Source organism: Acinonyx jubatus, chromosome D4 (assembly GCF_027475565.1).
Source record: "Acinonyx jubatus isolate Ajub_Pintada_27869175 chromosome D4, VMU_Ajub_asm_v1.0, whole genome shotgun sequence".
Lineage (NCBI taxonomy): Eukaryota > Metazoa > Chordata > Mammalia > Carnivora > Felidae > Acinonyx > Acinonyx jubatus.
Window position 1 is genome coordinate 5,151,950 of NC_069391.1, and position 26,728 is coordinate 5,178,677.

General features: G+C 56.2%; 2 protein-coding genes and 1 long non-coding RNA gene across 6 annotated transcripts; 1 reads left to right on the forward strand and 2 right to left on the reverse strand.

The window, feature by feature from the left end:
• Positions 1-656: 656 nt before the first annotated feature.
• FAM78A (family with sequence similarity 78 member A) lies at positions 657-14,110 on the forward strand. Of its 3 annotated transcripts, none has more exons than XM_053204497.1 (2): positions 657-1,013; positions 13,275-14,110. In XM_053204497.1, the coding sequence occupies exon 2, from the start codon at positions 13,423-13,425 to the stop codon at positions 13,801-13,803; it is 381 nt and encodes a 126-aa protein (XP_053060472.1). In that variant the 5' UTR covers positions 657-1,013; positions 13,275-13,422; the 3' UTR covers positions 13,804-14,110. The 3 variants fall into 3 exon arrangements, with proteins under 3 accessions (XP_053060472.1, XP_026891218.1, XP_053060471.1); XM_027035417.2 differs by lacking the exon at positions 657-1,013 and adding an exon at positions 1,817-2,725; XM_053204496.1 differs by lacking the exon at positions 657-1,013 and adding an exon at positions 10,836-10,841.
• Positions 5,054-15,302, reverse strand: LOC128312082 (uncharacterized). Of its 2 annotated transcripts, none has more exons than XR_008290887.1 (2): positions 14,654-15,302; positions 5,054-5,429 (listed from the first exon to the last, which is right to left on the reverse strand). XR_008290887.1 is itself a non-coding variant. In XM_053204495.1 (2 exons), the coding sequence occupies exon 2, from the start codon at positions 11,105-11,107 to the stop codon at positions 10,187-10,189; it is 921 nt and encodes a 306-aa protein (XP_053060470.1). In that variant the 5' UTR covers positions 11,108-11,135; positions 14,654-15,302; the 3' UTR covers positions 8,849-10,186. The 2 variants fall into 2 exon arrangements, 1 of the variants encoding a protein (XP_053060470.1); XM_053204495.1 differs by lacking the exon at positions 5,054-5,429 and adding an exon at positions 8,849-11,135.
• Positions 15,303-15,334: 32 nt separating this feature from the next.
• On the reverse strand, positions 15,335-21,461 carry LOC128312083 (uncharacterized). Its single transcript, XR_008290888.1, has 3 exons — positions 18,529-21,461; positions 16,592-16,725; positions 15,335-16,370 (listed from the first exon to the last, which is right to left on the reverse strand). It is a non-coding gene; the product is annotated as an uncharacterized LOC128312083 (long non-coding RNA).
• Between the last annotated feature and the right edge of the window lie 5,267 nt (positions 21,462-26,728).

Sequence of the window (26,728 nt, forward strand, 5' to 3'; positions counted from 1 at the left end):
AGGAATGCATAAGAGACCTCCTGATGGTGGATGAAATGATGAAGCTTGTCCAGCACTTATCACAGCTGGGGCTCAACAGGCCTGACCACCTGTCAGCGTGCCAAGAGGCTCAGTCCCAGGCACCCTTTCCCCAAACTTCTCTCCCCCACCCCAAGCTTCCCAGCCCTGGAGCCTCCCGGGACCCCTGTCCTGTTTCCACTCCGTCACGGCCCCACCTTGGCCAGGAACACCAGGACGGTGCAACCCTTCTCCCCAGACAGGCTGCCCAGTTCAAAGGGCAGAGGAGCCCCCCCGGACCAGAGACAGAACCCGAACTACACTACCCAGAATTCCCGGGGCTGGCCAAAAAGGAAATGTCGTTTATGCAAGGAGAGGCTCAGCTCCCCACAAGCTGCAGAGGGGGAGAGAGGGGGGAGACGGGGAGAGGATTAGCAGGGGGAGGGCGGGCTGTGTGCGGGGAGCGAGGGTGGAGAGCTGGGCGGGCGGCGAGGAGGAGGCGGCGCCCGCCCGCCGCCGCCGCCGCCGCCTGCGGACCTGCATCCCCGCGGGGCCGGCGAGCGGGCGGCGGTCCCTGCGTGCGCTGCGCTCCGGCCGGCGGCTGCGGGCGGACGCGGGGCCAGGCCGGCGCAGGAGCTGAGTTTCTGCAAAGTTTGACCTGGTTGCCTTTCCGATGCTGCAGCAGAGCGAGGCAGCGCGGGGCGCGCCAGGCGGCTGCGGCGCGGCGGCGGGGCTGAGAGGCGACAGCACGCTCACAATGATCATAAAATAAAGCGGGCGCGCGGGGTGGGGGCGAGAGAGCCCCGAGCCTCAGCCCTCCGCCCCCGGCCACCCACTGGCAGCCCCGAGCTAGGAGGAGGTGGGGGCCGGGGGCGCCCACGGTCGCCCCAGACCCCAGTAGAGCCAAAGGACACTGCCCGGGGGAAGGGGGGGGACGCCCCGAGGACGTGCCCGCGGCGGGGTCAGGGGCGTCCGGAGGGCGGCGGCCGGGGCACGCGGAGCGGCCCGAGGGGCAGGTGAGTCGGTGGCGCCGCCCGGGTGGGGGCGTGCGCGCCAAAGTTGCCCGGCGGCGGTGAGCGCGCCCGACGCGCGGGGACCCGGGGCCGCTTGGGGCTGGCGAGGTGGGGGACAGAGGCGCCCGACGCGGCGGGGCTGGGGCACTGCACCCTCCGGAGTCGGAGGATCCCGGCCCGGGAAGGGGCACACGCCCGATCGGACCGGCCTGCGGGGTGGCACTGCGCCCCCAGGGGGCCGGAGGGACCCGGCGGGGAAGGGGCGCCGGCGGCGAGGCGGTAGGGGCAGTGCCAGGGCGGGCAAGTCCACGCGGCCCACTGCAGTGCCAGCCGGTCGCCCCCCCCCCCCCACGCCACTCCCAGGCCGGGAGGTGTCAGCGGAGATGTCACGGGCGGCGATTATTCGCTGGTGCGCGCGGTCGTGCAGCCGCCACTGACGGGGCGGGCGGAGGTGGGGGGGGGGGCCGCCGCCTCCGGGGAGACCGCCCAGAGCTGCGCCTTCAGCTCTGCAGCCCGCGCACACGCGTCGCCGCCTCGCGCGTTCCCCGCAGCAAAGTTCGGCTCAACTTTGAGGCGGGCCTTGACGCCCTGTCCCTTCCACCCCCCGACCAGGTCCTCGGCGGTCGCGGCGAGCCGGGCGGCGGCCCCAGCGCAGCCCCGGAGCCCCGCACGGCGGCGGGCGGCGACAGCGACAGCGGCGGGGGGACGCGGGGCGCCCGCGTGGGGGCGTCGGCCCGCGCCCGCGAGTGGGCGCCGACGGGGACTCGCGCCGCGCCGCGCTCCTCGGGGACCCCGCGGGCGGCCGGTGCCCGGCGCTCGCCTCCTGGAAGCCGCGGGTCGGCGCTCGCCCCCGAGGGCGCCGGGGCCTCTGCGCTCGAACAGAAACTGCTCTTCCATTGATTGGGCCCCGTTGGGCGAGCGGCCGGTGCGTGTGCCCCGAGCGAGCGCGTGCGGAAGACAGAGGGCAGGAAGTAGGACTTCTGCAGCGACGGTGGCGGCGCGGCGCAGGGGACGGAGCCTTCCTTATTTATGTGTCTGCCGGCGTTCGCCTTCGCCGCCCGAAGACTTCAGGGAGCGTCTCCGAGCTGCGTTCCCCGCGTGTGAGGCACGGAAGGGCTGGCTGGCTGAGCACCATGATTACCCATTAACCTCCAAACTTTCCTTTTTCTTAACCCAAAGAATATCGGTGATTTTTGTCCACTGCTAGCAGAAGAGGAGAGGACCCAGGGCTCTTGAAATGCAGCAAAATCCTTATTTCTAAGCAGGCCCGAGATAGTGATATGCAGACCCCCTCTACTCAGTGAAGTTTTCTATCCTATGGATATCGGTCTTGAGATTTGAGATTGGAGAGCAGTCCTGTCTGCACTGGGTCCCGCAACCTCCATCCTTTCAATGCCCAGTTTTCTCTGGGACTGCTGGCCTTCCCTGGAGATCAGAGCGCTGCTTTGTGCCATGGGCTGTATTCAGAGCATCGGGGGCAAAGCCAGAGTCTTCCGGGAAGGCATCACCGTGATTGACGTGAAAGCCTCTATTGACCCCATCCCCACCAGCATCGATGAGTCCTCCAGCGTGGTGCTCCGCTACAGGACACCCCACTTCCGTGCCTCGGCCCAGGTGGTCATGCCACCCATCCCCAAGAAAGAGACCTGGGTCGTTGGCTGGATCCAGGCGTGCAGCCACATGGAGTTCTACAACCAGTATGGGGAACAGGGCATGTGAGTACTGCTCAGACACAAGCTGTCGGGGGTGGGGGGGTGCTGCTCGGGGTGGGGAGCTTGGAGGCCTGGGGTGGGAGGGAAGCTTCAGGCAGCGGTGGAAGCCGTCCCTGTGTCCTCCTTGGCCAGGTGATCTCCAGGGTTTGCCTGGTGATTCGGATCGGGGTCACGGCTCTGGGACCTCTCTTCCTGCTGTCACCGGCCCCTGGGGTTCCTGCGTCCTTCCCTGCGAGATGCTGAGAAAGCAGAGGCACGTTCCACCAGGTGTCTCTTTGGCAAAACAAGCGTGCTGTCCTGGGGCTGCTAGAGAGGCTGAGGCTTGGCACCCCCCTCTCGCTCCCCCCCCCCCACCCCGGGGCTCAGGCCTCCCGGAGAGGTCCATGTGGCGGAAGTTAAGGAGAAGAGAGTGGAGCCCTCCATAGTTACTTGCACAGGTGCTGGGCTCGAACTTGTCTCTGCAGTGTTTTCACATGCATATCAGGACGGGGAGGTGGGGCGGGGGGGGGGGGGGGAAACGCTTTGCTGTTCCGGTGTTTTGTTTGAGAGGGTGGCTCGTTTTAGAAACCGAGCCTTCTCGGTTCAGGGTATAGCGTTTTTCTCTCCCCGAGGCAGAAGGCCGCTTGATGTAGACATCCTGTGTCAGTGTCCAGAAGGCTCCAGAGGGCCCTCACAGCTGAGAGGAGCCCACTGGCCTCTTCCCTCCAGCCTGGGGCCCAGGACGTTCCCAGGACAATGCACGTGTGAGTGCAGGACACGGGGAGCCGACGCTTTCTTTCCTGGCGTGCGCTGGGGTTCCTGGGGGTGGTCGTCCCAGTGTGGAAAGAGAAGAGGTGGACAGGAAGGAAAGCCACTTAGCTTCCAGGGCCGCCTGAAGACAGGGAGGTGAAAATAGCTGTTTCCGAGCACGAGGTCCCTCTGAGAGAGCGAGGCGGGCCCCAGGGACAGCTTCCCAACTGTGCCCGGGACTGGCGGGGGCTACTCTCCCACGGCCAGCCTCTCCAGGTGCACGCTGCTTCTTCCCAGTTCTTCAAGGGAGGAGCGGAGCAGGGGAGCACCCCCAGGACTTGGGCCTTTTCCCGGGTCTCAGGACATCCTGGGCCCCTCTGAAGTTAGAGGGGGCAGGGAGGGGATGGAAGGTGGCAGGACCCTAAATCTCATTGCGTTTCCTTAATGACTCTGAAGTTGTGAGGCAGACGAGAAACGCGGTAAAGCGTAAAATGAGGGCGTAAACAGGATCACCCCACAGGGGCCCACGCGGGGCATGTCCCTCCATCAACCTGATGTCTCTACCCAAGGCCCTTTCATTCTCCAAAGTGGCTTTTAACTCGGTGTGTGTGTGTATGTGTGTGTGAGGGGGGGTGCTGACTTTCTATTGCAAGAAGGGAAACATGATTCTGAGTTATTCGGCGTGGACTAGATCCTAGGAAGCCTTCAGCCAGAAACCTTTTTTGGACCCTGCAAAGGATCCGGGACGAGTGACAAGACACAGGCGCAGAGGGTTTTCTGGGGGTTTGAGGCACAGGCTACGTTCTTCCCGAGAAGGGGTAGGGAAGGCAGAGGGTTTTGCTGACCTTGGAAAGACTGGAAAGATCCGAGTGCCGGGAGGAAGTTGGGGGAGAACCAAAGGGGCCGAGTGCCGAGGCGGCGCGGCGGGCAGCGAGGAGGAACAGGCCCGGCCGGGGCCTCCAGTTCCCCATCTGCACACAGGGGCTTAAAGCCTCCGCTCTGAGCACTTTCAGGCACTGTTGCTGGAGGCAGGCCTGAGGCCGGAGACCCGAGATGACTTTCCCTTTCTGTGCCAGTCCTTGGTTCCTGGTTAGAGGAACCCAGTGCGCACCTAGACTGCAGTCAGGCAGACCTGGGCGGGCGTCCAGGCTCTGCCACTTTCCAGGGTGTGTGACCTCAGCCACTCTGACCCTCGGTTTCCCCGTCTGCAAGTAGGGCCAGTCATAGTCCTTGCCCTGTAGCTTTTACTGCGAGAATTACGAGAGATGACATTTGTCAAGCAGTCGGCACGGCACCAAGCCCTCGGTGGTCTTTAACGTGGTTATTATGTGAGCGTTCTTCTCTCCTGGGGGGTGGGTGGGGGTGAGCCACGGTGTCCGTAAAAAGTTGAGAATCGTGGCTGAATCCGGGCAGATCAAACTTCTCCTGGGAGTGAAGTTTCTCCTGAGCCCAGGTCTCTCTCGTTCACAAAGCACCCACTTCCTGACTTTTAAAAATGTTAAAATAGCGCAAGTCACGAATGATTTGAGCTCTCCGAGGTTGAAGGCCGTTTTGTGTGCTTTCCATTTGCTTCCTTTTGTTTCCTCCTCTGCCCTGCCCTCCCCCCCCCCCCCGCCCCCTCTCGGGTCCCCCTGCACCCGCTCTTCCTGCCTCCGCACTCCCGGCTGGGGCAGGACCAGCTCCACAGAGAGGGCAGAACCTGAGGCTCTCTGGACAGGGGCCGTGTGGAGCCATCCCCCCTGCCAGCCACCTCGTGTGCCGGGTGACAGCCGCCAGGGCGGATAAGGAGAGAACTGCCCGCAGGTGGCTCTGAGGGGCCAGTGAGAGGACAGTGCTAGGTGACCACCGTGTGGCTGAGACGCTGAGTTGGAAAAAGCTCCACTTACCACTGATTGGCCAAATCGTGCTAAAAAGTGGAATTAGCAGAGAGCACGGCTCCTCCGATCCTGGGCAGAGCTCTGTATTCGACCGGCGGCCTCTGCAGATGAGAAGGGCTTGTTTAGAGAAAGCCTGATGTCTGCTCCTTCTTGAGCATTGGAAACATTTAGGTGCCATCTTCCCAACCCCAAACGACGCTCTTTCCTGTTTTTTTTTTTTTTTTTATTTAACGTTTATTCAACTTAGAGAGAGAGAGAGAGAGAAAGAGAGAGTCAGAGCACGATCAGGGGGAGGGGCAGAGAGAGAGGGAGACAGAGGATCCGAAACAGGCTCCAGGCTCTGAGCGGTCGGCACAGAGCCCGACGCGGGGCTCGAACTCGCGATCGCGGGGCACGATCTCAATGCCAGGAGCACCCAGTGCCCCCGCTGTGATCTCCAGACCCTGCCCGATGTCTCCGGGAAGGGTGCAAAGCCACCCTCGAATGAGAACCGCCAGACTAGACCCAGAAGATCGAGATCATTAGAATGAAACCCACGCCCGGGACCTCAGTGGCCAGGGGAGAGGGAAGCCAGGTGGCAAAGGTTAAGGTCAGGGCTCCCGTTCTCTACGAACGGGCTTGTATTCAAAATATTAATTCCAAATCCTTAACCGGAACCCGTAATACCCTTTGACGTTATCCCTGCTTAAAATTAATCCCTAATCCAGGAGAACTTTACGGAATGACATCCCGGGCTGGAAATATATGCAGTGGAACTGTCACACAAGCCACCTCGGTGATACCCCGACTCCTCCAGAGGAGAGCCATGGAGCGCTGAGTTTCTCCGTGCCAGCTTCACGGGATTCTATATGGTTTTCGGGCCAGCCCACACTGCTTTAAAAGCCACCTCCCCCACCCCAAACTGTTGGAGACACCTGTCTTCACAACCCCATCCTCCGCAATTCCTCAGCCACCACCTGTCAGCTGGCACAGCCTTCTAAGTGACAAGTCACAGTTTCTAGCCCGCGCGGGAGACGCTTCATGTCGTCCCTCATTTGCCCTTCTCTGAAGCCCTCAGGGCGGCCGGCCCACGGCCAAGGCCAAAGGGCAGACTTGGGGGTGAAGTGGGGGGATAGCTCAAGAGACAGGGTCTCTCAGGGGGGACAGGGCCACCTCCCCTCACCCTTGTCCCCCTGGTCCAGCCGGGTGCGGATCCTAGTTCCGCCCTCCCACGGTGCTGTGACCTTGAGACCAGTCTCTTAGCCATTCCAGGCCTCTCTGTTCCCATCTGTGAGATGGGGAGAATGGTCCCTTCCCTGTGAGGGGTTAAATGAGATAGTGCACGATAAGAGCTCAGCACAGTGCCCGGCACACACGATGCACTCGATCCACGACAGGTGTCGGTGTGGTAGCTGCTAGTAGTTGATTATTAAATCTGGGATGCCTGGTGGAGTCAGCGGGAAGACTGCTGTATGTAGAGCCATTCTCTCTTCCGGGGTTGGGTGTCGCAGACCCGCCTACGGCGTGAGAGCCTGGAGCGAGGAGACCTGCAAGGTCCTTCCAGCCAGCACACGGGGGGACACCTGCTTCGGGACCACAAGGAGGCTGGTGGGAAGGGGCCAGGCGGGGGCGCAGGGACTGAGGCCACAGGCCGGTGGCAGGACACCGGAGCTGGGTGATGAACAGAGCTGCCCGGGCTCCCCTTCCTGTGTCCCAAGGACGTCATGGGGCCCTCCTTTCATGACGAGGACACAGCCTCTGAGACCTGAGGCCACTTGCCCAAGGAGGCTTGCTCTGCTCCAGCGGGTGACCACGTGGCCCCTTCCTGCAGCCGCGGGCCCACGCAGAACAATCGAGGACGAAGCTTCCTCTCTGGGACCGGAAGGCTGCCTCCCCCCATCTGCTGGGCCCTGGCGGAGGCGAGGGTGGCGTGGGTGGGAGAGGGAAGTCCTTGTTTCCAGGCTTTGGGGCGGGAGGAAGTGAGGGGGACTGCCCAGCCCAAAGAGAGCTCCCCACGGACCGGCCCCAGCCAAGCGATGGCTCCAGCCCTCACCTTCCGAGTGCCGAAAACAAAAGCTGGCTGCACCCGGAGACGTGCGAGGAGGCACCCGACAGCCGTGGCAATCAGGGAAATAACAAATTAAATCCTGAGATCTTCTGGTCTTTGCTGATCGGCTCCGGGTAGAAATGCAGCTGATTCGGTGTTGGGGTTGGGGGGAAATGGGCAGCCTCACGGGCTGTTTGAGGGGGTACATACAGTTCAGGCAGCGTCTAGAAGGTGGGTTTGGCTGGCTCTGTTACAATTTCAAACCTACATGCCCTTCAGTGCTGTTCTACCTGTAGAGTTTGTCTTACAGGGACTTTGAGCACCTGGCCCGGGGCCTGGCATAGGGTAGGCGTACAAAAAACATCTGAACAACAACAAATTGCCTAATGTGTGAATGGAAGACCCAGGCCAGAAGGATGTATATATGAGGATGGAAACTCCAGCACTTGCAAAAAAAAATTTTTTTTTTTAAATATAAGGGGACGCCTGGGTGGCTCAGTCCGGTAAGCATCTGACTTTGGCTCAGGTCGTGATCTCACAGTTCGTGAGTTTGAGCCTCACACTGGGCTCTGGGCTGACAGCGTGGAGTCTGCTTGGGATCCTCTGTCTCCCTCTCTCTGCCCCTCCCCTCCTTGTGCCCTCGCTCGCTCGCTCTCAGTCTGCCTCTCCAAAATAAAACGTTTCTTGAAAAGTTGTAAAGCATGTAGCGTAGGAACCCATTTTTGTTTAAAAGAAAACACTGTGAATGGGAACACGTACCGTGGGTCTATGCAGAGAAAGGTCTAGAAGGATGTTTACCAAAGCGTAATGTGGTGAGTAACCTCAGTGAGGTGGGGGCGGGCGTGGAAGACGTGGCTTTCCTTTCTCACTTCATATACTTCTCTATAGCAATGTGTTTTGGTTTTTTTTTTTTTAAAGAAAAACACAGCTTTTACAACTAAAAATTAAGATTAGGCACCGTTGGTCCTTTCCAGGGGACATGGTGCTGGGGCCTGGATGAAGCGGGGGGGGGGGGTGGGCTGCAAAAGGAGTGGGGCTTGGTTTTTGGGAGAGCCTTGGGAGCAGGCGGTGGGGGGACACCCCCAGACCCTCCCTCGGAGAGCAGGTGCCTGGTGGGAAGGGGCTGGCCTGGCAGGCGGGCACACGGGGCAGAAATCAGGAAACTGGGCTCCCGGTTGCAAACTTTTGCAGAATTTGAACTTTTTGCAAATTGTACAAGACCATGAGATCTGTAAAACTGGGGACCGGGCGAGATAAGCCCTAAGTGCCAGTGGGACCAGTGTGGGCAGAAAAGCCTCGGTCCAAGCAGCCCTCTTGCCCTCAAGCCTCAACTCCTTGTCTGTAAATGAGTTTCTCAGAGCATCTAACGGGCATCAGTTGTGGGATGTGAAATAATATTGAAGTGAACTCATTTAAGCCTAAGTATAACTGTAATTTAATGTTTATTTTATTTTTGAGAGAGAGAGACAGTGCGAGCAGGGGAGGGGCAGAGAGAGAGGGAGACACGAATCGCAAGCAGGCTCCAGGCTCTGAGCCGTCAGCACAGAGCCTGATGTGGGGCTCGAACTCACAAACCATGAGATCGTGACCTGAGCTGAGGTTGGCGCTTAACCAGCAGAGCCACCCAGGCGCCCCAATGCAACTGTAATTTAAAGCAACGTGTTTATTTGAATGTATATTTGGGGGAAAAATGTATCTAGGACACTCAACGTGTTATTTCCGTGTGTTTCTTAGGAAAAACTAAATGCAGTTTTTTAAAAAAATGATTTTAAGGAAAACAATGAAGTGAATAATAGTACAGGAAGTATATAGAATGTAGATGGGACCAAAATGAATAGAGATGGGAAGTTTGGAAACTCTGTTCTGAGACCCCTGTCTGGGGTCCAGTCTGGCTCTGGGGTCCAGAACTCAAAACGCGGTCAGAGCCCCGGGAGAGGAGGGGAAACCCTGGGGGTGTGAGGGGCCGTCTGTTTTGGGGGGAGAGCCCTTCAGGCTCTTCCGGGCGGCTGGGAGAGGTGTGCTCCTGTCGTCCCAGGTCAATGAAAGGGCCAGTTCACCTTCCCTCCGAGGCACCGCGCTGGGCATCCTTGGTTTCCTTCACCTCCACCCAGAAGCTTTTGCCCCCGTGATGCTCCCCGGCCCCCAGGGGTGGCCCTCAGCATCGCCTCTACCCTCCTCGGTCTCCAGGGAAGGCCTTTCTAACCCCTTCAGACCCACACCCTCGGCCAGCTGTGATGCTCGAGCTCGTGTGTGTATGTGCATGTGTGTGTGAGTGTTGGGCGAGGCCTGTGTTGGAGGCCTGTGGGTAAGGGCCTCTGTGTGTGTGTGCACATGCGTGTGTGTGTGTGTGTGCATGGTTGAGTGAGGGTCTTTTGAAACCGCTGGCTAAGAGCTCCCTCAGGTTGCGGGTCCTGGCCTGGCGGCTTTGTGGTTGTGTGACCTTGAGATAGGCCTGTACCGTCTCCAAGCCTCTTGTATAAAACGTGCCCCTCTGACGTGTCCCCAGGGTGGTTGAGGAGAAGCACTGGGGAGACGTACGTACATAGGGTACCTGACACGTCCTCTGTGCTTAGGGAACATGACCATTGTCACCGGCGTCACTGCAAGGACAGCGGGTGCTAGGGACAGCTGCTCCAGGTGAGACAATGCATGAACGGGGTGGCTTTGGGCACTCTAAACTCCTTAAGGAGACCCCCTTTTGGGGTCCAGGCCCTGAAGGCGAGGCCGGGCAGGCCGCCCACAGTCACCGATCCAAGCCACCAACACTTATTTGCCTACATCCTGGAGGCCTGGCCCCTGCCCTCTAGAGATCATCACCAAGCGATCGCATGGTCATCGGATCACCCCTGTGCATGCTCCAGGAAGCAGCAGGGCGAGGACTGAATGGCAGTGGATATGGGGCCACCTGGGTGGGGTCAGGGTGGGCTTCTCTGGGGGGCTCCGGAGCTGAGCCATGAGGAGCAGTGACCCGCACAGGAGGAGGAGGGACACTGGTCCTGGCAGAAGGCCTCGAGACAGGGAGGGACAGGAGGGGCACGGCCCATTAGAGGAACTGAGAGCGGCTGGTGGGTCTGGAGCCTGGGGAGAGTGTGCGTGCGTGCGTGCGTGCGCACGAGGGGTCCTGGGCTTCAGATGCGTTGGCTTTGAGGGACAGTGCAGACAGATTTGTGTTTTGACAAGATCACTCCCGCTTCTGGGAGAATATTGTAGGAGGCAGGAGTAGAGGCCGGGAGACCGGGGAGGAGGGAGGGGTCCTGGCCAGGGTGAAGGCAAAGGAGAAGGGGAGTGTGCAGAGGTGAGAGAGAGTCCAGGATGGTGCCAGGTGCCCGGAGGGTGCAGCGTCCTCCAGTGGCAGGTGCTCTGCACACACTGATGGCAGGTGCTCTGCACACACCGACGGCAGGTGCTCTGCAAACACCGATGGCGGGTGCTCTGCAAACATTTGGTGAGTGGATGGTGGATGGGGATTGCCACAGGAACAGGGCATGTGAGGGAGAGTGAGGAGTCTGATTCCGACGTGTGTGTGCACGTCCTGGGAGCCTTGCTCACACCTTTAAGTGGCCTCTGTGCACCACAGCCCGCCTGTGGGACCTCTGCCGTGCAACAAGGAAAAGGTTCGGTGTGTGCAGGGCTGGGGTCCCACCTCGCCCCTCTCTGCCATGGAGCAAAGAACCGAGGGTCTGCTTTGAAGTTCAAGGTCGTCCCAGAACAAACAGGGAATCTTGGAGGAGGCAGTGACTGCATGCAGTTCATTCCTTTCCAAGCATGTATGATCCCCAAACTGCAGAGGTCACAAAGGCTTCAGATCAGTCAGGGCTGGCGCACCTCTAAATGCCCCCCAACATGGTTTCTGGAAGCTTCTACGTATTGCCGTTTATATGTTTATATCAATACATCTAATCATCACAAAAACCTTGCAAGGTGGGTAGGACTATCCTCGGTTAACTGATGAGAAAACGGAGGCTCAGAGACTTGTAACTTAATCAGAGCTAGCAGCTGGACTGAGGCTGGATCCGGGCTGGCGTGTGTCCCCCAGAAGTTGTTCCCTTAACTGCATTCACTCCCACCTCGTCGACTAGGCGAGGGCGGCGGGGGGTGGCTGGGGCCCTGGGGAACAGAGGCAGCCCATGCGGGTCTGTGATGATTGGAAGACAAAGGCCCCGGAACCTGATTCTGAGTAATATCCCACATGAGACACGACTGTCTGCTGGCTCATAAGGACCGTCACCCGCCTGTGACTGAGCCGAGGCTCGGGCATTTGGAGGCTGGGGAGGAAAGGAAACCTGAGGCTGGGGGAGAGGGGGGCCGCTCTGGTGCTGAGCCCCGCTCCCTCAAAACAAGCCAGCTCTTAGGAAGTGAAAGCCACTGAAGAGTAAAGTTCCTTTTGCAAGTTTACTTTTCTGCCTTAAAAAAAAAAAAGAAAACCTTTTGCAAGCGAGTACGGTCACCGTGAGAGCACAGAGTGGGTGCTTTCTAGGCGCCTGGACACAGGTGGGGCAAAGGCACAGGCTTCTAAGAAATCCAGGACAGGGACCCTAAACTCCTTTTCCGGCCCGTGATACCCACCTGCGAGGAGAGCCGGGTCAGCAGGCTCACGACCTGCTGTGTGGGTGGCCTGCCTGGCCTCGCCTGCCCGTGACTGCTGTGGCCTGTTGGCTTTCGGGGACCGGTGGGGACTTCAGAAATGGGAGGTCGTTTGAGCTGCTGCCCCAGTTCCCTGGGAGTTTGATGAGCTCAGGGCCCCGGGCAGGAGATGGCCTGGTAGGCAGGTGTTACCCTAATTTGTGACTTTTTCAATGAAACGAAAACAGAAATGAAATAAACAGGAGAATTAGCAAAATCACATGCCTCTTCATCCCTCCCAGGGTGGCCCCAGGTTTGCTAATCGCTGACGTGAAGCGATGCATTTTGGTGGAGGGGTGCGTCTTTTTATACCGATAAGTTATGCCCAATGAAATTCACCATCTGAACCATTTTTGAGTTGGGTGGCATTAAGTCCATCCACGTCGTTGTGCATCTGTTTCCAGAACGTTCCCATTTTCTCCACCTGGAACTCTACACCCATTAAACATTGACTCTCCACCCCCACTCCCCTGGTATCCACTGTTCTACTGTTTCTATGAATTTGATGACCCGAGGGAGATCTCCTATACGTGGAATCATACAGTATTTATCCTTTTGTGTCTGACTTCTCTTACTCAGCATGATGTCTTCAAGGTTCATCCACGCTGTAGGATATTGCAAAGTTTCCTTCTTTTTCGAGGCTGAAGAATATTCCATTGTGTGGACAGACCCCATTTTGTTTATCCACGCTCCCGTTGATGGACACTTGGGTTTCTCCCACCTTTTGGCCACTGCGAATCATGCGGCTGTGAACCAGAACGCGTCGCAGGGAGCAGTGTATTCTGGAGAGGACCGCTGGCTTCCTCGGTTGTGCCGAAGTCTGGGTGCAGCACGGCCTGACCTTTGGGATCACAGGGGCTCGGGTGGGAGTGGCCCTGGATGAAGTCTGGCCGCCTGGGTCCCAGGCCCCACTGCTTGGGGAAGAAAAATCCAGCCCCTGGCTTCACTCTCTTTATCTGCCGGGCGCACGATGGACATGAGTGTTGTTGATGAGTGTTGATGCCCCAGACGCTGCTGTGCTCCCAGCCCCCCGGGGGCACGTGTCCCCAGAGTAACTTAGGACAGGTTGGTGTCTCCTTCCGCCTGAGAGCTACTGTCACAGTAACAGTTGCCGTGACCGAGTTGAGACGGTGCAGGAGGACAGGATGTGGCTTTGATGGGGGCTGTGTCTGGGGGAGCCCAGACATGACGGTGGCTGTCTGTGTATCATTTGGTGCCGCCCTGGCCCCGCGAGGTAAGCCTCAGGGATGCAGCCTTGTGGGTGGCCGACTGAGTAAACTGGTCTTCCTGTCCTCAGGTCCAGCTGGGAGCTCCCGGACCTCCAGGAGGGCAAGATCGAGGCCATCAGTGACTCAGACGGGGTGAACTACCCCTGGTACGGCAACACCACGGAGACGTGCACCATCGTGGGCCCCACCAAGAGAGACTCCAAGTTCATCATCAGCATGAACGACAACTTCTACCCCAGTGTCACATGGGCCGTGCCCGTCAGTGAGAGCAACGTGGCCAAGCTGACCAACATCTACCGGGACCAGAGCTTCACCACGTGGCTGGTGGCCACCAACACCTCGACCAATGACATGATCATTTTGCAGACGCTGCACTGGCGTATGCAGCTCAGCATCGAGGTGAACCCCAACCGGCCCCTCGGCCAGCGCGCCAGGCTGCGGGAGCCCATCGCCCAGGACCAGCCCAAGATCCTGAGCAAGAACGAGCCGATACCGCCCAGCGCCCTGGTCAAGCCCAATGCCAACGACGCTCAGGTCCTCATGTGGCGGCCCAAGTACGGGCAGCCGCTCGTGGTGATCCCGCCCAAGCACCGGTAACGGCCAGGGCGCCCTGCTAGGCTAGACTCGAATTATAACGCTGCTCCTACCCACACCCGCACGGACTCTTCGGTCATTCAGCAAAATACAACCACTCTACCTTCTCGAGCGGGCGGATCTCACTGTGCAAAGGCCCCGGGATGGCCTCCCCCAGCCCTCTTGGCACCTGCTTCCTTTCGGGGAGGGGGAGGCCCGGCCGGGACACCTGACCCCACGTGCCCCTTCACCTCGGGTCTCCTTTCCTGGCAGTCCAGTCATTCACTTGCAAGCCCCCCCGAATCAACTGCTTTTTCAGTTTTTCTTCTTCTTCTTCTTCGTTTTTTTTGTTTTTTGGTTTTTTTCTTGTTTTGTTTTGTTTTTTAAACACCTCTTTACGAGGTTCAGGGGCGGGAGGAGGCGGAGCTGGTCATGACCCTGACCGGCACTGCTGCTGATCTGTGAGTGGCGGCTCCCCCCACCCCCGCGGCAGCTCCCTCGTCCCCCCTCCCCCCCCCCCCCCCGTCACGCGGCCTTACGTAGACTCGCTTTGCCAAACTTCTTCTGCCTTAAGCTGAATTTAAAGGAAAAAGCCCCAAACCGACAAAGAAATAGGATCTCTTTTCTACCGGACTGTTCACCTTCTGCTAGAGGTGAGGGAGGGGGCAGGGCCAGGGCAGAGAGAGAGGGTGCCTGGCCCCTCCTCCCGGGTGGCTTTTGGGGGGGGGGGCCAGGGGGACAGATTTAGACCTAAAACCAGCTGCTCATTCTTTCGTTTCAGCAGAAACGAAACCAGACAGACCACCTAAAGACCCCTCCCCCCTTCTCTCGGGCTCAGGTGGAAACCCCCGTGCCCCACCCCCCCACCCCATACCTGTGCAGAAGGGATCTGGGCTTCCCTCCTCTCTCTTCTTGGCAGCCTTAACTTGCCTGGGGTGGATCTGGGAGGAGAGAAGGAGGGTTGAGCCCAGGGGATTTTCACCATTCCTGTCCTCAGCACCCAGCCACAGATGGGTCCGCCTTTCCCTTTTCCGTCCACACTGGCCCCAAACGCCTGGAGGGCCGGCCACCTTGAGCCAGATTTAGTTCTAAGGTAAGAAAGGCGGGTGACTTCCCTCCTGGCTCCTTCTCAGGGGATGCCCCTCCCGGGGGCTCTGGGGGAAGCTGCAAACAGGCTCTGGGCGCCAGTGTCGGAGGTTGGGGAGATGCTGTCCGGCGGGGGGCGGTGACGGGGGGGTGGTCCCGGATCTGGGGAGGCCGGGAAGGCTGTCGGCAGACACCCCTCTGTTGCTGATTCTCAAGGAAGCAAAGTGGGGCCTCGGACTGGCGGGGGTCACATGGGGCCATGGTTGACAGGCATCGGGGCCACTCTGGAGGCTGGTCGGGACAGCGTGGCCAGTCTGGAGGGCCACCTTCCCTCGGGTCCAGGGCCCTCCGGAGCCCTAGGATGGTCCTGAGCGACACCGAGCCTTCTGCCTTGAAGGCTGCTTGCGGGACCTACAAGGGACACCCCACGGAAGCCCCCCTCCCTCCAGCTTGCCAAACCCCACAGCCACTTCACCGGGCCCTGGGTTTCCAACTAATAATAATACCCAAGCACAGAAAACCGTCAGAAAAGAAAAAGCGTTCATTTCTGCAGCCGATGAGCCACTTGGACGAGCCCCGGTGACAGCGTGGGAGGATGTGGGTCACCTTGCTCTGCTCCTTTATCCACGTGGTACTTATCCAAGGGGTGCTTCACGTCCAAACTCTCTCTCCAGCCCCGCTCCCGACATCGGGCCCACAGCTGTCCCGGAACAACGGGACTGTGGTTGCCTGCGCGATGCCCGGGAACCCCTGTGTCAGGCCTAGGACCTTCCCCCTGTGCCCCTTGGTGTGTAGAGACCCAGTCGCCCGGGGAGGCCTGAGCCTCGAGTGAGAGGGACGATGGGTCCCAGCTCTACCTCTGGGGAAGGGCCAGGCCGGGAGCGGGTGGGCGGGGGGCCAGGGTGACGGCGTCCTGATGCCGTGGACAGGACCTGGCCTCCTAACGGAGCGGCCCTTCTCTGCACTCAGGTCTTTCTTGCACTAAAAAAGGAGGAAGGGCCCTGGGCAAGGGGTCAGGAAGCTGGAGTTCTGGTTCTGGGCTGGGTCACCACGAAGGGGATCTTACTGTGCTAGGGGGTGGCCCTGAGCTGCTGGGGGCAGCGTCCCGCAAATAGGCGCTCGCTGAGCGTGAGCGAGCCCTCCTGCCAGGAGCCGGCGCTGTGCCCACCCGAAGGGGGCACGCCTGCTGTGGCTGCCCGCCCCCCCACCCCCCCGCATGCCTGGGCCCCAGCTCACCTTGCTCCCTGACTCACCCTGCCCCTCCTGTACCCCTTTCTCTCTGTCCCTCCCGGCCTTTCTGAACACGGGGCTAGAAAGACCCTGGAGAAACGGCAGGTCTGGCCAAGGACACTGGGCTTAGCTTGGGTCTGGTCCCTGGGCCTCCTCCCTGTCGGGAGCACAGACCCCAGGCTTCTCACCTGGGTCCCCAATCCCTCCGGTGTCCCCGTTTCCTGGCGTGGACACACTCCTCCAGCAATAAGGACCATCCGTGGTCGTGGAGAGTACTGTGAAAACAAACCAATGCACTTACCAGGAGGCACAAGACTCTTGAAGAACATGTAATATTAACCTTTTTGAAAAACAACAAATATTCACAAAGAGAAATAAAATGTAATTTTAAAGTAGGCCTGGCTAGGGTCTGGATGTTTCTAAAGTGCTGGTTCATTTTGGGGTCCACGGGCCTGTATTGTGGCCACGGGAGTGAGCGTATTTGGAGGTGGGTCACCTTATTGACGCGTCCTCCGCTGTCTGCAGCCCTGGGGCCTCAGGTCCCCGCCCAAAGTGCCCCTGGCTGTGCCCCGTGGTGAGGAGGGACCGCAGGCTTGAGGTGGAGGCAGGACTTGAGGGCGGCTTGGCTTTCTGGAAAACAGAAGAAACCCGCGCGACAAGGGGAGTTAGTGCTCAGATGGGGCCCTTACCCCCTGGACCTTGCAAACCTGTCTTCGCATGGAGAAGCAGGCATCAGGACAGTGTCAGTCTAGAACATGGCCCTGTGCCCTGCCCCCAGCCGGCAGGTGACGGAAGGGGGTTGCGTGGGGCCCAAGCCTGCAGAGTAAAAACTTTCTTTTACTGAGAACTTTCTTATGAAAGGAGGCGAGGTGGGTGAGTCCAGAGGTCCTGGAGTGGGTGTGGGCTCTGAGGGCGGGCCATGGATTCCAGGCAATTTGCACCAGTTTGGGTCAGACACCACGCCTCTCCGAGCCCCATTTACCTTGTATGGAAAGTGGCGATTCTTTGGGTAGCTGCCTCCCAGCTGACGTGGTGAAAACACGGGTCCTACTCAGTTTCCCAGGTGTTAACTTACTGAACCCTCACAAAACCAGGTGCTAGTGGGATCCCCATTTTACAGATGAGGAAACTGAGGGACAGAGGAGTCGACAAGCTGCCCAAGGCCACGCCTCCGGGAAGAGGCAGAGGTGGAGTTTGAACCCTGGCCCTGGAGCCCAAACCCTTACCGCTGCATGCGCACGCTCAATCTTGGCTTGTTGCTGTGAAGCATACATTTGGTGCTCAATAAGTATCAATGACTATTAAGAAAGCCCCGTGCCTTTGGCTCACTCCATCCTGGGCTTCCCCGGGCAGGAAATGCCTCTCCCCTCCCACAGGAAGGTTCTGTGCAGCCCTCAGTTCCCTGATGCCCACAGTGAGTCGGGCCTGGGGCTACCCGGTCAGCTGCAGACCGCAGGCTCACCCCTCAGGGTTGGCGGCAGCCTTTCAGCACTGCCCCGGAGGGCAAGGGCCCCCCCCCCCCATTCGCTCTGGGCATCGGGGACTCGGTTTCTTCTCTGGGTTTTCCACGCGGCATCCACCCAATAGCATTCTGCATCCTGTCTCCTGGGTCTGAGACACCAAAGCAGGAAATTGCATAACAGGCCCCTCTGGCCGCCCTCCACCCAGATGGCTTATGGGTGGTTCAGTTCACTGCCGAGGTTTGGCTTTCGGTTGTGGAGTCGGCGCCTGAGCTCTGCCTCTGGGAGTGCCTGGTGTGTGTGTGTGTGTGTGTGTGTGTGTGTGTGTACATGTTCATGCGTGAACACAGAACAGGGGTGCAGGCCTAGCCAGCAGCGGGAGAAAAGCCAAGCTGGATCACATCAGGATTAAGCCAGAGTTGCTCAGGTTTGAACCTTCAGGCCGGCACACAGCTGAGGGTGCTCTGAGGGCACCCCCACACTGGGGGTAGCCTTCGGGGGGGGGGGTGGGAGTGTGTCCGGAGGCTGTCCATGAGTATAGCTGATTCCAAGTGGCATTTAGTCACCCAGTGGAAGCCCTCCCGCCTCTCAGGCTGATAGCAGGTTAAATTTAGAAGTCCCAGACTGGGATGAGACGCAGACACCAGACTCGAGCCAGCTGTCGCAAGGTCCCCTCCAGGAGCGGGGCCTGGGCGAGCCGGCTGTCTGGGCTGGGCCGGGCCCACCTGCCCCGGGATGCCTGGGAGAAGCAGGCACACCAGGACCCCAAGCGCAGCCTGCCTGTCACCTCTGGCCCCTTCTGGGGAGAGCCCAGGCTCTGGACTCTGGTTCACTGTCAGGGCTTCAGTCCATAGAGGAAACACCACCTGCTGTGGTCCAAGAGGAAGACAGCTTAATGGGAACTGCAAGGGCGAGGGCGGCCGGAGCCGTCAGGCCCCTGGACGTTTCGACCGGCTCACATGTGCCTTCTCACCTCTGGCTCGACTTGCCTCTCAGCCATCTTCTGTCCCGCCGGGCTGGCCCCACAGACATTGTTTCCCACCTGGCCAGGGCCCGGGGCCGGCCATTGCGTTAAGGCAAATACCGAAGCACCGTGCACACACACTATCCAAAAGGGCCCTCGCAAGTCCTCAGCGTGCGGCTAAGTCCTGCAAAGACGCACATCCAGAGCGAGCGCTTCAGGGCTGGGGGGCCCTAGAGGTGCCTGTCACCGCGGAGCCCACGGAATACAGAAGGGAAACTTTGATAGAGGAGGAAAGTGGCCCTCAGAAAGGGCGGCGGGACTTGCTGGAGGTCACTCAGCTGGGACGCTGCAGAACGGGGCGGGTTTCAAACAGCCGTGTTTTGCCCTCGCTCCGTCTCTTCTCTCCTGGCCACAGCACTCCAGTTCCGCCAGACGGCCCGTAGCCGTTTTTCTGCAAACCTCAGCGCCGGAGGCCACCCCACCGCGTGGTGCCGAACACCAGCCAGCAGCGGCCCCACGGACACTGGAAGATGAAAATCATTAAGTGCAAAGAGAACGCATCTGAGCGAATGAGCTCCGTCTCCGCGCTTGTGTCCGGGGAGGCTAACCCGCACGACCGACGTGGGGCCAGGTGGACTGGAAGGCAGAGACGGGATCCGTTCCTCCGCCAGCCCGAGCCCAACTTAGGTCTGAGTGCTGCTGCCCCGCTTCATATTTTATGGTCCCTTTTTAATCAGATGACGGGCGGCGGTATTTGCAGCGAGCGAGACGCAGTCAGAAGCCCCGCGCTATTCTTGGCCATAACTGGCTGCCACTTGTCTCGCTAAGTGAGGTCGGCCGGTTGCCTGACCTCGCACGCCTGGGTTTCCTGATCGGCAGGCCGGGACACGCACACCTACTCGCCCTCCCAGCGAAGCACAGCAGCTGCGCTCAGTGTTAACCCTGCACGCGGGGCCGCCTCTGACATCAGGGACCAGAGACTTCCTTTCTTCAACATGGCTAACGTCACCGGCAACATCCAACATCCCAACGTTACTGGGTTTATTCGGGATTCTCAGCATCCTCAACAAACACATACGGAGTGCCAGCCAGTCAGGCAAGTGGATTTCAGTGTTGTTTCCTCAGCTACATTGAGCTGGAGTTCACACACCACGTTTTTTGTTTTTTTTAATGTTTCTTTCGTTTTGAGAGAGAGAGAGCGTGAGCGGGGGAGGGACAGAGAGAGAGGGAGACACAGAATCCGAAGCAGGCTCCAGGCCCCGAGCCATCAGCACAGAGCCCGACGCGGGGCTCGAACCCACGAACCGCGAGATCATGACCTGAGCCGAAGTCGGACGCTCAACCGACGGAGCCCCCCAGGCGCCCCAAGACCGAGTTCACGTATCAAACAGCTCGCCCATTTAGAGTGTATGGTTCATTGGCGTTTATTCACAGAGTTGTGCAGCCAGGACCCCAACATTGGAATGTTCTCATCCCCTCAAAAGGAAACCCCATCCCTGTTAGGTAGCGCTGCCCCCACACCCCAGCCCGAAGCGCTCGCCCATCTCTGTTCTGTCCCCGTGGATGTCCCTACTCTGGCCATTCCGGCGTGAATGGAAATAGACCCCGCGGACTCGCCCGTGCCTGGCTCCCTTCCCTCGGCACACGTTTTCAGGGTCCCCGTGTTGCAGCGTGCATCGGCGCCCCCTTTTTGCCAGATATGCTTGAGATCATCTCCTGCGTGTGAGGCCCTTTGCTAAGCGTTGGGGAAGCAGCAACTTGGTGGCTGCTGTCCCAGGGAGACAGCTCGCTGTGCCGCTGTCTGCAGGGGGCCCGACCTGCCGTGGAGGATGCGGGCTTCTCGGCCACATGAGAGAAGTGGGGAGGAAGGGCGTTGCAGCCACAGGAAGCAGAGCCACCAGGGAGGGGCCCATCGCTCTCTGCGGGCTCTTAGCGCCCCCGTGGGAGAGGGCGCCTACCGACACCCCTCCGCCCAGTTAACTGTGTGGTCGTAGCTCTTTAAAGGCACTGCCACTTGTGGACGAAGGAGAAGGTTCCGGGAGGGAGGGGAAGAGCCCACATCTCTGCAGGTCAGGAGGGAGTTCTCTGGGCTTCTGGGACCGCGTGGCCTCTCACTTCTGATATACACCTGCCAAAAGGGAGGCGGGAGGGGACGCAGTGAGCTCACCTGGGTTTGCAGGCCTGCGCCGCCCCTCCCTGGCTGTGTGACCTTGAGCAGGTAACCTTTGCTCTCAGGTCTCGGTTTCCTCAGTGGGCACAAGAGGGGTTCCTCTCCTCACAGGACTGTGGTGGGCGTCCAAAGGTTAACGGACACGAAGGAAGCGGAACGACAGTATCGGGTACACATCAGGTGCTCAGGAAACTTGACCCACTGATACTGGTTGGCCCCTGGGCCTGTTTCCTCATCCGCAAGATGGAACTACAGTGCTTTCTTCGTAGGGAAGGACTCAGTGGGGTCAGCAAGCAAAGCCCTTAGCGCAGGGTCTCACACGTCAGTCAGGCGCCCCATGGGGGGTAGTTGTTGTTGACCTTGTGACCAGATGTTAAAATGGTGTTCTTTTCTGCCCCCGTCTCAGCCCACGTAGAAGGTAGGGAACAACGCAAGTGGTACGGCCCCACCCTCGGACCCCCTCACAGGCCACGCACGCTGGACGTGCCCAGGGACCGAGGAGCACCGTGGCCGGCCTGGGTCCGCTCCCTGCGCAGGGGTGTGAGCAAAGCGCAGTGGATGGAGCAGGACAAAGGAAGGCCGCCCTGCGGAGGGCTCTCCGTGCACCCTGTCTTCCTCGGGATGGCCGCTTCACTCCAGCCCCTCACCAAGATGGCTGTCCCTGCCAGCCCGTCTCTGCATGGGCTTGGCCTCTGCCCGCTGGGTGCTTAAGGCTCAGTTAACGTTCACCACCGACGCTCCTATTGGAAACCATCCCCAAGAGCTTAGTTGCATGGTCCTGCACCATGCAACTCAAGGCTGGTTCCACTGCCTGCCATCTTGGTTTCACTGGTTTCTTCTGAGCGTCGTCAGCGCCCTTGGCCGAAAATGTAGATGGGCTATTATTTATTATTGTGACAACATACTCCTAAAATTTCCCATTGTAACCACTTTTGAGTGGACGGTTCTGTGCCATTACGTACACGTTGTCGTGTAAACATCACAACCGTCCGTCTCTGGAACTTTGTCACCTTGCACAGCGAAAACTCTCTACAACAGCTCCCCTCTCCCCAGCACCCCTGGCAAACAGCTCTCTACTTTCCGCCTCTGGATGGGACGTATCTAGGGACCTCATATCAGTGGGATCGTAATTTGTCTTGTGACTTACTTCGCTCAGCATCGTGTCCTCAAGGTTCATCCATAGTGTAGCGTGCATCAGAATTTCCTTCCTTTTTAAGGCTGGTCCTTACTTTCCAGGCTTTTCGGTCTGAGCCGTGGGTCTCGACTACCCAGAGGCATCCTGGGATTACAGCCTAGTCCCTGCTGCTCGAAGTGAGTCGTCAATACACCAGTAAATTACAGAGCTGTACAAGGAAGTCCATGTGTGGTTCATTTTTGGAAGATTTCCCTCCCCATCGGTTAAAATAATAAAATTCCAAGTGCTTCAAGAGATAAATTTTTCTCATCTGGAAAATTCCCTTAGCTGGAAAACGCTATTTTCCATGAAATGAGGTTATTTCTAGGCGCGAATAAGGAGGTAAGAGTAGGAGGAAGCATTTGGGACGTGCTTAGCCAAGGTGGACTCCAGGGTGAGCTTTGAGAAGGTCCTTTACCGTATCCTCAGGAGCAGGTGTTTATAGGTGTAAACTTGGAGTCCCCCCATCCTCTTGATCTGGGCACGGCTCATCCCAAGATGTGGTGGGGACAGGAGGGGGAGCCCCAGAGGCTGCGGCCAGGGTGCCCCACTTGACCACCGGCCGGTGTCCTCATCACGAATTACTGGCAGAGGAGGCATCTGCCCTGACGTTCAGTGATCATGCGGTTTGGCTGCAGACCTGTCAGCAACGGAAAATGAGCTCTCTTTGGGACTTCTGGAACCTCTCTGATCCGTGAGGAGTTCGGCACTGCGGGGCCTCAGAGAATAAGCCTCGCGGTTGGCAAGGCGTGAGCACCAGGCACCGGCTTTTCACTGCAGAGCCGTGGATTGGGTGGTTAATGTGGCACTTATCAGGATGTTGTTACGTGGGAGGCAAAGAGACTTCCCTGCAAACGGCCGCTTCCTGTAAAGGTTGCTGAGGGAAGGCTGGCACGAGCTCTGCAGCTGTCCCCTTGACAGGCAGCACCACACCACAGTGATGTGCCACACGGATATGCTCCATCCCCCTTTGACGGATGAGACTCCAACTCCCTGCTCCCAACAGGAAGCTGATGATCTTATAGAAACTGTGGGTGTGAGAAACAGCGGTGGGGTTGGCCATAACTGGTTGTGTGATGGCCACGAGACCCAGAAAGGTCTGAATCCTGCCCACGATCTGTCTTGCTCTCCTGGGAGGTCGGAGGGAGGTGGACGCCCTAGGAAGAAGCCCCACTTCCCTTTGGTTTTGAAATCCAGCCTGAGAATCCGGAAAGCTAGGTCCTGCGGAGCAGCTCTTCCTTCCCATGGCCAAGCCCCTGCTACGTGGCACATCATTCTGGCTGCTTGGAGGGCAGGTAGGAGGAACCAGACAGGGCTATCCATTCTACCACTTGTATTCAGCCTTGGGCACAGAGCAACGAAGCAAGAAGAAAAAGCAAATGCATAAAGAGTGGCGCCTGAGTGGCTCCGTTGGTTGAGCTTCCGACCCTCGATGTTGGCTCAGGTCTTGATCTCAGGGTCATGAGTTCAAGCCCTGCATTGGGCTCCACGCTGGGCATGGAACCTACTTTAAAAAAGTGCCTTAAGGGGAGCCTGGGTGGCTCAGTCCGTTAAGTGTCTGACTGTTGTTCTCAGCTCAGGTCATGGTCTCACGGTTTGTGAGATCGACCCCTGTAGTGGGCTCTGCGTTGACAGTGCAAAGCGTGCTTGGGATTCTCTCTCTCTCTCCCTCTCTCTGCCCCTCCTCTGCTCATGCTCTCTCTCAAAATAAATAAACGAACTAAAAAAAAAATGTTAAGGAAAAAAAATTTGCAGTGAAATGATAAATTATGTGTGCAGAAAATCCAAAACAACAACAACAACAACAACAACACACACACACACACACAGAATTAAACAAATTTAGCATAGTAAGAGGGCATGTGGCCAACGAATATGAATCGGTTACATTTCTATCTGCCACCAATTGTTCGGTATCATTTGTTGAAGATGACTCTTTCCCCACTGACCTGCCTCTTCACCTTTGTCAAAAAATCAATCGTATTATGTGTGGATCTATCTCTGGACTTTCTATTCTGCATAACTGACCTCGACACAGAATCTGAAGCAGGCTCCAGGCTCTGAGCCGTCAGCACAGAGCCTGACGTGGGCTCAAACTCACGAACCACGAGATCATGATCGGAACCGAAGGTGGACGCTTAACCGACTGAGCCACCCAAGCGCCCCCAACAGTAGGTTCTTCCCTACTTCCCAGATGCTCCTTACCAGGCCAAAGAAGTTCCCTTTCACTTCTATTTTGCTGAGAGTTTGTCGGGAACAAACACTGCATTTTATTGAATGCTTTTTCTGTATCTATTGAGATGATCACATGTGTTTTCTTTTTTACTCTGTTAATATGCTAAATTGTACTGAGTGATTTTCAAATGTTAAACCAACCTTGAGTTGCCAGAAAAGTGCCACTTGGTCATTATGCATTTCCTTTTTATACATTGTTGGATTGGATGGCTAACCTTCTGTTAAGAATTCTTAGTATCTTGATGAGTGATTTGTTTGTAGTTTTATTATATATCTTTGTTGCGTTTTGGTATCAGAGGAATGCTAGTCTCCTAAGATGAACTGGGAAGTATTCCCTTCTCTTTAATTTTCTGGAAGAGTTGTATTTAATTGATATTGTTTCTTCCTTAAATACTTGGCAGAACTCACTGGGGAAGCCATTTGGATCTGGAATTTATTTTATGGGAAAAATTTGATGATAAATTCAATTTTTTTTATAGCTATTGGGCTATTTAAATTATCTATTTCTTCTTGAGTGAACTTCGATGATTGTGTTTTTCAAGAAATTTGTCTGCTTCATCTTAGGTGAGTTTACTGGTATAAAGATATTCATAATATTCCTGATTATCCTTTCTAATATCTAAGAAGTTGTAGTGATGTTACCTTTCTCATTTCTGACACTGTCATTTTTGTCTTTTTTCCCTCATCAGTCTGGCTAGAGATTTATCAATTTAATTGATTTTCTTAAAGAACTAGTTTCATTGATTTTTCTTATTTTGTATCCTATTTTATTCATTTCAGCTCTGTTTATTATTTCCTTTCTTCTGCCTATCTTGGGTTTCATTTACTTTTCTTTATCTACTTTCTCATTAGATAGCTTTCTTCCTTTTAAAATATAGGCATTTAGTGCTATGAAGTTCCCTCTAAGTACTGCCTTAGCACCACAAATTGTGATTGGTTTTGTTTTAATAAATATACTTAAGTTAAAATTATTTTCTAATTTATTTTAAAATTTCTTCTTTGAGTCACAAGTAATTTCGAAATGTGTTATTTAGCTTCTAAATATTTGGGGATTTTCCAGATATCGTTCTCTTAATGTCTTCTAATTTAATTCCACTGAGGTCAGAGAATATATTTTATATGGCTTGATTCCTTTCAAATTTATTGAGACTTGTTTTATGATTCAGGATATGGTCTATCTTGGTATCTGTGTACACTTGAAAAGAAAATATATTCTACTGGGGTGCCTGGGCAGCTTAGTCAGTTAAGTGTCTGACTCTTGATCTCAACTCAGGCCTTGATCTCAGTCAGGGTCATGGGTTCAAGCCCCACCCAGGGTAGAGCCTACAAGAAAGGAAGGAAGGAAGGAAGGAAGGAAGGAAGGAAGGAAGGAAGGAAGGAAGGAAGGAAGGAAGAAAGAAGGAAAGAGAGAAAGAAAGAAAGAAAAGAAAGACAGGAAGGAAGAAAATATATTCTGATACTGGGTAGTGTTGTATAAATGTTGATTATGTTGAAGTTGGTTGGAAGTGTTGTTCATGTCTTCTATAGCCTTATTGATTTTCTGTTTACTTCTATCAGTTATTGACCAGGTTATTGAAACCTCTGACTGTAACTGTGGATTTATTGGTTTCTTCTTGCAGTTCTAATGGTTTCTCTTCATGTACTTTAAATCTCTGTTGTTAGGTGCAGAAACATTCAGGATGCATGATAGATTATGAAACGACTGTGTATTCCCTGATAATATTCTTTGCTCTGAAATCTACCTTATTTGATATAGAGCCACTCCAGCTTTTCAGAAAAATTTATGTTGGCATGTTATCTTCTTCCATCTTTTTAACCTACTTGTGTCTTAAAGTTTCTTATAGACAGCATATAGTTGGGTCTTGTTTTTTAATCCAATTTGACAATCTTGGCATTTTGATTGAGAAATTAGACTATTTACGTTTGTTGTACTTACTGATATGGCCGGGTTTAAATTGACTGTCTGTTTACTTTCTATTTGTCTTATCTGTTCTTTGCTCCTCTTTTCCCCTTTTTCTGACTTCTTCTGGATCAGGTTTTATGATTTCATTATATCCCCTTTGTTGGCTTATCAGCTGTACCTTTTTGTTGTACTATTGCGGTGGTTGGTTTGAGGTTCACCCACACACATTAACCTGTCATAGTCTGTCTTCAGTTGGTGTTCTACCATTTGGGGGTAGTAGATAAACCCTACAGCAGTATGCTTTCATTTCTTCTCTCCCTACCTTTTTGTTATTGTTATCAGACATTTTTCTCCACATATGTCATAAAACCCATAATGCATGGTTTTTAATCTTTGCTTTAGTTATCTTCTAAAGAGACTTGAAAAATACCTTCCAAAATCTTTATACTTACTCATGCAGTTACCATTTCTGATGTCTTTCCTATTTCTTCTAACTCTCCTCTCTCTTTCAGGGACTCTCATTTCACATATTATTAAGCTGCTTAAAGTTGTCCCACTTTTAGTGATGTTCTATTCCAACTTTTTCAGTCTTCTCTCTTTGTGCGGTTCATTTTGGGTCATTACTATCGCTCAATCTTCGATTTCATCAAAGCTTTCCTCTGCGATGCCTAACAGCCTCTTAGTGCCATCCAGGACATTCTCATCTCAGACATTACAGTTTTCATCT